At 51.1% G+C, this 9,577-nt stretch overlaps 1 protein-coding gene across 2 annotated transcripts in view; it reads right to left on the bottom strand.

Moving 5' to 3' along the window:
• Positions 1 to 1,121: 1,121 nt before the first annotated feature.
• The window catches only part of ZFYVE28 (zinc finger FYVE-type containing 28), a 158,440-nt gene continuing 149,984 nt past the window's right edge, over positions 1,122 to 9,577 (bottom strand). Inside the window, exons 11-14 of one of the 2 annotated variants that reach the window (XM_029064185.2) lie at positions 7,800 to 7,904; positions 3,523 to 3,626; positions 2,629 to 2,821; positions 1,256 to 1,332 (exon numbers count right to left, since the gene is read on the bottom strand). In XM_029064185.2, the coding sequence (XP_028920018.1) occupies positions 2,669 to 2,821; positions 3,523 to 3,626; positions 7,800 to 7,904 (362 nt within the window). In that variant the 3' untranslated portion in view covers positions 1,256 to 1,332; positions 2,629 to 2,668. Of the gene's footprint in view, positions 1,333 to 2,628; positions 2,822 to 3,522; positions 3,627 to 7,799; positions 7,905 to 9,577 lie in introns of both variants that reach the window. The other variant, XM_029064186.2, reaches the window with a different exon arrangement.

Raw genomic sequence — 9,577 nt, 5'->3', positions numbered from 1 at the left:
TCTCTCCAGCGCTTCCGATCGGGAGCAAAGGAGAGGTTATTTACGAAATCAGACTTCGGGGTGGCGGGGGGGTGGGGGGAAAGGGGATTTAGAGCGGAGACGGACCGGTCACTGGGTAGGACCTGTTGCATAAAAATCGACAGCCTGAACGTTTGCCTCTTGGAACATTTTTGGTTTGGAAAAAAAACGCAACTCGGAAGCGGTCCGGTATATCCATTCTGTCCTCGTCCCGAAAACCGGTTCCCAAATGAGAATGAATCCCGCTGGACTTTTCCCTCCTCCCAGTTGCTCCTCCTCCTCCTCCTCCTGGGGATGCATTCCGTGCGGAAAGGCCGTCAGCGTCGTCTGTGCGGCCAAGGAATCGGTCTCGCACGTGGGGTTGGGGTTTCGTCGGCTGGGCGCCGGAGGGAAGGATACCGGGTGACCCTCCGCCCCAAGCTGCGGAGCGGGACTCCAAGCTGGAAGGCCCGGAATGAATTCTGAGAAGGCCTCGGCGTTATTGCTTGGTGGGGGAAAGCCAGAGGCCACAGAAACCTTCGCCTTCCGGGACTCCAGTTCCTAGGACTTCAGCTCCAGGAACTCCGGCTTCTGGGCTCCAGCTCCTGGGACTTCAGCTCTCAGCACTTCAGCTCCAGGGACTCCAGCTCCTGGGACTTCAGCTCCGGAGACTGCAGCTCGAGGAGGGCTTTCTCCTGTCAGAGAGGAGCAGGCCGAGGCGGATGCTTCGCCGGCCACCACCGGAGGAACGTGTACGCGTGTGAACGGAGTGGGGAAGCGCAATGCTCGTGGGAAGCCCCAGGAAACCCGTGAGTGCCAGGAGGTGGACAGTCGGCCCCAGTTCTCTGAGGGATGACTTGGCTCTTCGCCCCCGGGTCGTGGGCCAAGCAGCGGTGCCTCTGCGACCGCTGCACGCTCTTCCGGGGGAACGGCCTTGTCCCGCGCCTGGGAATTCCGGCAGACTGGGAAGGCCTGGGGGTTCTCCGTCTTCCCTGTCGGCAGCTCAGGAAAATGCAAGAAAAACCACCGGTACGAAATGGAGAGCGATGGGTGTGCTGAGCCTCCTCACCCTTCCCCGCCCTCCCCGCCCCCCCACGGCCCCTCCCCCGCCCCCCCATCCCCACCCCCGGTCTTCCTCCACGCCGGTCCCGGGCGTGGGCTGCGGCCAGCCACCTGGCTACGAGTCCCTCGGTCCCGGGGTCAGACGCCGCCGGCTTTGTCGCTGTAGAAGGGCGTGACGTGGAACATGTAACAGTGAGTGCAAACGCGGACTGGTTTCATCTGGCCGTAGCGAGGTAGAGGAGCTGAATGAGAAGAGCAGCGGGAGCAGAAAATCTGAAACACACATAGACCCACACACAATCACGACACAAACACACAGCCCCACAGTGTTGTTCACCCGCCCAGTCGCCCTTCTTCGATGCACTGTGCAGTGACTTAATAATAACGATGGTATTTGTTAAGAGCTTACTAAGTGCCAGGCACTGCTCTAAGCGCTGGGGCGGATACAAGCAAATCGGGTTGGGCACAGTCCCTGTCCCAAGTGGGGCTCACGGGCTCAATCCCCATTTTACAGATGAGGGAACTGAGGCCCAGAGAAGTTGCAGTGACTTACCCAAGTTCACACAGCAGACATGGATTAGAACCCATGACTTTCTGACTCCCAGGCCCAGGCTCCATCCACTGCGCCATGGAGTTCATCCATCCAAGCCTAGGATGTGTCTCGGGGGTGGGGCCCGGTATTCCCTTGTTCCACAGCCCCCCTATGTCCCTTCCCAGGTCCCCACAAATGGGGCCATTCGGTTTGAGTTGCAAATTCTCCCAGTTTCCCAAGGCTCCCTACACGTGGCCACCCGAGGTGGCTACTTCTCTGGCTTCCCTCCTAGATATGTCCATATCTGTAATTGTATTTATTTATATTGATGCCTGTCTCCCCCTGTAGACTGTAAGGTCGTTGTGGGCAGGGAATGTGTCTGTTTACTGTTATACTCTCCCAAGCGCTTAGCAGAGTGCTCTGCAAACAGTAAGCACTCTATCAATATGACTGATTGACTGACTGGACCAAAATCCCTTCTGCCTTGGTCCAGCCTTCCCCCGGCAAACTCGGACCCCAGGGAGTTGAATTTCAAGCCCTCAATCCCCTTGCTTTCTCTTACCTCCCCTGGCTACTCTTCTACTCTAACCCAGCCCGCACACTTCACTCCTCTAATGCCAATTTACTCACTGTACCTCGATTTCAACTATCTCACCGCCGCCCATCTCCTGCCTCTGGCCTGGAACACTCTCCCTCCTCAAATCCCACAGACAATGACTCTTCCCCCACTTCAAAGCCTTTTTAAAGATCCATCTTCTCCAAGAGGCCTTCCCTAAGTCCCCCTTTCCTCTTCTCCCTCTCCTTTCTGTGCCATTGACTTGCTCCCTTTATTCTTTCCCCCTCCCAGCCCCACAACACTCGTGTCCACATCTGTCATGTATTTATGTGCCTATTTTAATGTCCGCCTCCCCCTCTAGACTGTAAGCTCGCTGTGGCAGGGAATGTGTCCGTTTTACTATTATAGTGTATTCTCCCCAGAAGTTAGTACAGTATTCTACATACAAGTAAGTGTTCAATAAATAGGATGACTGGCTGACCGTGTCTTGGAGTTTGGGTCTATGTCATGGGGTGGTGTCTTCAGAAAAGACACGAGGAATTTCCCTGTGGAATCCTGGGGCCTTGGCGGGTTCTCAGCTGCTGCAGCTGGAGGGGTCTGTGCCCATTTTCCGCTCTGCATGGACCAGGATCCTGCCCCTCCTCCTCAGACCGCTGCCGGGAGCATCTCAGTCCCTACCAGGAGGGGAGAATGAGTTCCCCTGACCCATTCATTCATTCGATCGTATTTATCGAGTGCTTACGGTGTGCAGAGCACCATACTATGCGCTTTGGAGAGTACAATATGACAATGAATAGACACATTCCCCACCCACAACGAGCTTACAGTCTACAAGGGGAGAAAGACATTAATATAAACAAATGAATGATGGATATGGACATAAGTGCTGTGGGGCTGGGAGGGGGGAATGAATAAAAGGAGCAAGTCAGGGTGATGCAGAAGGGAGTGGGAGAAGAGGAAAGGAGGACGTAGTCAGGGAAGGCCTCTTGGAGGAGATGGGCCTTCCACAAGGCTTTGAAGCGGGGGAGAATCACTGTGGGATTTGAGGAGGGAGGGAGTTCCAGGTCAGAGGGAGGATGTGGGTGAGGGGTCGGCGGAGAGATAATCGAGATGGAGGCTCAGTGAGGAGGTTGGCATTAGAGGAGCGGAGTGTGCGGGCTGGGGTGAAGTACGAGAGTAGCAAGGTGAGGTAGGAGGGGGCAAGGGGATTGAGTGCATTAAAGCCGAAAGTGAGGATTTTCTGTTCGATGTGCAGGTGGATGGGCAACCCTGGGAGGTTTTTGAGGAGCGGAGAAATGTGGGCTGAACGTTTTTGTAGGGGCTCCGCCTCCACCCGGCTTCCAGTCGAAGTCCCCGGTCCCCCCGCGCTCCTCACCTTGCCACAGCTCCGACAGTGGTGCTTCCGGCGGATGACCGTGAACGGAGCCTTGCAGGCCGTGCAGTAGCTGCAGACTTCGTCGGGGACCCACTCGGGAGGATCTGCACAAACGAGAGAGGCTCAGTACGGCTCTCTGCCCACAGAAAGCGCTCAATAAATAGCGTTTATTGATGGGTCAGTTCTGCTCTGAGCACACCTCGGGCACAAAGGTCTGGATTAACAGAGAAAACTCGTAGGTCATGCCCATTCTGTAACCAGGAACGTATTAGGAGGACATCCTGGGGAGACGGGAAGGTCATTGTGGGTGGGGAACTTGTCTACCAACTCTGCTGTACTGCGTTCTCCCAAGCGGTACTTGGGAAGCAGCACATGGGAGGCAGTATGACATAATGGCTAGAGCAAGGGCCTGGGAGTCACAAGGTCATGGGTTCTAATCCCAGCTCCCCAACCTGTTTACTGTATGGCCTCAGGCAAGTCACTTCATTCATTCAATCATTCAATAGTATTTATTGAGCACTTGAGCACTATGTGCAGAGCACTGTACTAAGCTCTTGGAATGTACGATTCAGCCACAGATAGAGACAATCCCTGCCCATGGACGGGCTCACAGGCTAACATTTCACTTCTCTGAGCTTCAGTTACCTCATCTGTAAAGTGGGGTTTGAGACTGTGAGCGCCACAAGGGACAGGGACTGGGTCCGACCCCATTTTATTGTATCCACCCCAGCGCTTAATACAGTGGCCGGCACATAGTAAGTGCTTAACAAATACCGCAAGCATTATTGTTATTATTAAGCACTTAGTATACTGCTCTGCACACAAATAAGAGCTCAGTAAATAGCACTGATTGATTTCACTGAAGCTGGAAACTGCCAATTTTGTCAGCGACAGATTTCTGTACCATCTAAGTGCTTCTGTTACTCATGCCTTCCCTGAGCACTGCTGTCCACAGCTCTACACTCTGCTGCTTCCTCTTACTTGGAATTTATTTTAATGTTGGTGTTCCCTGCTAGACTGTGAGCTCCTTGGGGGCAGAGACCAATTATAATAATAAAAACTGTGGTATTGGTTAAGCGCTTACTATGTGCCAAGCACCATACTAAGAGCTGGAGGTCTATATATCTCTATATCTACCTCTTTATCTACTTATCTCTAATTATCTATCTATACACCTACATATCTATATTTAGCTATACATCAAGCTATAAATATAGATACAAGATAATTCTGTGGGTCTAGTGGCAAGAGCCCGGCCTTGAGAGTCAGTGAATGTGGGTTCTAATCTCGACTCTGACACTTGTCTGCTGTGTGACCTTGGCAAGTCACTTACTTCACTTCTTTGGGCCTCAGTGACCTCATCTGGAAAACGGGGATTAAGACTGTGAGCTCCACGTGGGACTACCTGATTACCTTTTATCTACCCCAGCACTTAGAACAGTTGGTATTTGGTATTTGTTAAGCACTTACTATGTCCAGAGCACTGTTCTAAGCACTGGGATAGATACAGGGTAATCGGGTTGTCCCACGTGAGGCTCACAGTTAATCCCATTTTACAGATGAGGTAACTGAGGCACACAGCTGACAAATGGCAGAGCAGGGATTCGAACCCATGACCTCTGACTCCCAAGCCCAGGCTCTTTCCACTGAGCCACAAACAGTTCTTGGCACACAGTAACTGCTGAACAAATACTATATTATTACTTATAATAAATAATATTTTTAATTCTAATTACTATTAGGGAAGCAGTGTGGCTTAGTGGAAAGAACACAGTCTTGGGAGTCAGAGGTTGTAGGTTCTGATCCTGGCTCTGCCACTTGTCAGCTGTGTGACTTTGGGCAAGTCACTTCACTTCTCTAGACCTCAGTTCCCTCATCTGTAAAATGGGGACTAAGACTGTGAGCCCCACATGGGACAACCTGATAACCTTGTATCTACCCCAGCGCTTAGAGTAGTGCTTGGCACATAGTAAGTGCTTAACAAATACCACCATTATCGTTATTATTATTAACAAGTACCATCATCATCATCGACGTGGCAGCTAATTCTGTTGTTCTCTCCCAAGCTCCTGGGACAGTGCTCTGCGCACAGTAAGCGCTCAATAAATACCTTTGATGACGACACTGATGATGACGAGGGTGATGCCATCCTGCCGTGACGGCAGCAGCAGTTTTGGTGCCCCGGGCGATGAGGGCTTATGGCGCCAGAGAGTTGAAGGAAGGGGCCGTGTGCCTAGCTGTCCCCCCTCTCCCTCTGCCCAGCAATCTCCCGGGAGGCAAGTGAAAGATTGCTCAGCTGGCACTGACCTTGTGGAATCACATGTCCTGCAATTCCAAACTAGGGGAACAGTAGCCAGTGGCTTGGTGGAAAGAGCTCGGGCTTGGGAGTCAGAGAATGTGGGTTCTAATCCCGGCTCCCCCACTTGTCTGCTGTGGGACCTTGGGCAAGCCACTTAACTTCCCTGTGCCTCAGTTACCTCATCTGGAAAAATGGGGATCAAAACTGTGAGCCCACATAGGAACACCTGATTACTCTGTCGCTACCCCATTACTTAGAACAGTGCTTGGCACATAGTAAACGCTTACCAAATACCATAATGATAATTATTATTATTATTAATAATCCCCACGGCAGGTGCAATTGGTGGTAATAATAATAATAATGGTGGTACTTGTTTAAGTGCTTACTATGTGCAAAGCCCTGTTCTAAGCGCAGGGGGGATACAAGGTGATCAGGTTGTCCCACATAGGGCTCATAGTTTTAATTCCCATTTTACAGATGAGGGAACTGAGGCACAGAGAAGTGAAGTGACTTGCCCACAGTCACACAGCTGCCAAGTGGCAGATCCGGGAATTCCTCGCCACCGGCTTTAAAGCCGTCCATCCGCTTGCCCCCTCTTATCTCACCTCGCTACTCTACTACGACAACCCAGCCAGCACACTCCGCTCCTCTAATGCCAACCCACTCACTGTACCTCAATCTTGTCTCTCTTGCCGCCAACCTCTCGCCCACGTTCTGCCTCTGGCCTGGAACGCCCTCCTTTTTAATATCTGACGGACAATTACTCGCCCCCCATATTGAAGGTACATCTTTTCCAAGAGGTCTTCCCTGATCAAGCACTCATTTCCTCTTTTTCCACTCCCTTTTGTCTCCCTGACTTGCTCCCTTCATTCCCCACCCTCCCAGGCCCACAGCACTTGTGTACGTCTTCATAATTTATGTATTCACATTAATGTCTGTCTCTGCCTCTAGACTGTAAGCTTGTTGCGGGCAGGGAATGTATCTGTTATATTGTTTTCCTGTCCTCTCCCAAGTGCTTAATACAGTGCTCTCCACACAGTAAGCGCTCAATAAATATGACTGAATTGAATTCTCCCCCTCTAGACTGTAAGCTCATTGTGAGCAGGAAACATAATAATAATAATTCATTCAGTAGTATTTATTGAGCGCTTACTATGTGCAGAGCACTGTACTAAGCACTTGGAATATACAAATCAGTAACAGATAGAGACAGTCCCTGCCCTTTGATGGGTTTACAGTCTAATCGGGATTATAATAATAATAATAATAATAATGACAAGGGTATTTGATAAGTGCTTTCTACGTTCTAAGCGCTGGGGTAGATACAAGGTATCTGGTTGTCCCACGTGGGGCTCGCAATCTTCATCCCCATTTTACAGATGAGGGAACTGAGTGCCAGAGAAGTTAAGTGACTTGCCCAAGGTCACACAGCAGACAGGTGGCGGAGTTGGGATTAGATTCCATTTTAGATTCCGTTATATTGTGTTATACATATAACACAATATAACGGAATATATATATACACGTAGAGAAGCAGCGTGACTTAGTGGAAAGAGCATGGGCTTGGGAGTCAGAGGTCATGGGTTCTAATCCAGACTCCGCCAACTGTCTGCTGTGTGACCTTGGGCAAGTCACTTAACTTCTCTGTGCCTCAGCTACCTCATCTGTAAAAATGGGGATTAAGAAATGTGAGCCCCACGTGGGACAATCTGACTACCCGGAATCTACCCCAGCGCTTAGAACAGTGTTCTGCACATAGTTAGTGCTTAACAAATGCCATAATTATTATTATATCTCTCTATATATCTGTTATATTGTTATACTGTACTCTCCCAAGTGTTTAGTACAGTGCTCTGCAAACAGTAAGTGCTCAGTAAATTTGACTGACTGTTCAGCTCACTGGGTTTTGCCGGGTTTCTTTTGCTCTTCTTGGGTTTTGGGTGTGAGGTGTGGAGGGGGAAGGATTTCAGGATACCTTCGAAGTCCCCGTCTCTGGCCTTGGCGGCGAGCTCTGAAGAAGAGGTGGTTTCCTGGCACAGGGCGCAGTCTTCCAGGGCGGCGCTCCGCAAATTCGGGTTCACTGAAAAAGTCAATCGCGGCCGTCTCAATGCCGGGGGAGGGTGCACCGAGGCCGGACCCTCCCCCCGCACACCCGCCGGGGCCCAGATGCCACCCCTTCCCGCCTTCCCTGTGGTGACCCCAGGAAATGAGGACAGTCTCTGTTCTTGAGCATTATCATTATTTTGTTGCTGAATTGTACTTTCCAAGTGCTTAGTACAGTGCTCTGCACACAGTAAGCGCTCAATAAATACGATTAAATGAATGAACGAATGAGCACTTCATTCAATCGTATTTATTGAACGCTTACTGTGTGCAGAGTACTGTACTAAGCACTTGGAGTGTACAATTCGGCAACCGAGAGAGACAATCCCAGCCCAGTGATGGGCTCACAGTCTAAACGGGGGAGAAAGCAAAGCAAAACAGAACAAAACAAAACAAGCAGTCTAGCACAAGCATCACCAAGATAAATAGAATCATAGAGATAAACACATTATTAACAAAATAAATAGGGTAATAAATAATTTATACAAATATGCACAGTGCTGAGGGGAGGGGAAGGGGGAAGAGCCAAGGGTGGGAAAGGGGGGAATGGGGAGGGGAGGAGGAGCAGAGGGAAAGGAGGGGCTCAATGTGGGAAGGCCTCCTGGAGGAGGTGAGCTCTCAGTAGGGCTTTGAAGGGGGGAAGAGAGTTAATTTGGCAGAGTTGAGGAGGGAGGGCATTCCAGGACAGCGGGAGGACGTGGGCCAAGGGTGGACGGCGAAACAGGTGCGAACAGGGGACCGTGAGGAGGTGAGCGGTGGCAGAGGAGCGGAGCGTGCGGAGTGGGCAGTAGAAAGAGAGAAGGGAGGGGAGGTCGGAGGGGGCAAGGTGACAGAGAGCTTTGAAGCCAAGTGTGAGGAGTTTTTGTTTTGTGTGAAGGTTGATAGGCAGCCACTTGGAAGTTGTCTGAGGAGGGGAGTGACATGCTCACAGCGTTTCTCTAGAACGATGACGCGGGCGGCAGAATGAAGAATAGACTGGAGCAGGGAGAGACAGGAGGATGGGAGATCAGAGAGGAGGCTGACGCAATAATCCAGTCGGGATATGATGAGAGCTTGTAACAGCACGATAGCTGTTTGGATGGAAAGGAAAGGGAGGATCTTGGCGATATTGTAAAGGTGAGACTGGAAGTTTTGATGACGGATTGGATGTGTGGGGTGAATGAGAAGCAGCGTGGCTCACTGGAAAGAGCACGGGCTCTGGAGTCAGAGGTCATGGGTTCGAACCCCGGCTCTACCACTTGTCAGCTGTGTGACTTTGGGCAAGTCACTTAAATTCTCAGTGCCTCAGTTAAGACTGTGAGCCCCACGTGGGACAACCTGATTCCCCTGTGTCTACCCCAGCGCTTAGAACAGTGCTCGGCACATAGTAAGCGCTTAACAAATACCAACATTATTATTATTATTAATGAGAGAGCAGAGTCCAAGACGACACCGAGGTTGTGGGTCGGTGAGACGGGAAGGATGGTGGTGCCGTCCACAGGGACAGGGAAGTCAGGGAGAGGACAGGGTTTGGCAGGGAAGATGAGGAGCTCAGTTTTGGACATGTTGAGTTTTAGGTGGCGGGCAGACATCCAGGTGGAGACGTCCCGGAGGCAGGAGGAGATACGAGCCTGGAGGGAGCGGGAGAGAACAGGGGAGGAGATGGAGATT

Source organism: Ornithorhynchus anatinus, chromosome 4, assembly GCF_004115215.2.
Source record: "Ornithorhynchus anatinus isolate Pmale09 chromosome 4, mOrnAna1.pri.v4, whole genome shotgun sequence".
Classification (NCBI taxonomy): domain Eukaryota; kingdom Metazoa; phylum Chordata; class Mammalia; order Monotremata; family Ornithorhynchidae; genus Ornithorhynchus; species Ornithorhynchus anatinus.
Note: the sequence above shows the minus strand (reverse complement) of the source record. Positions and strands in the feature narration are given on the sequence as shown.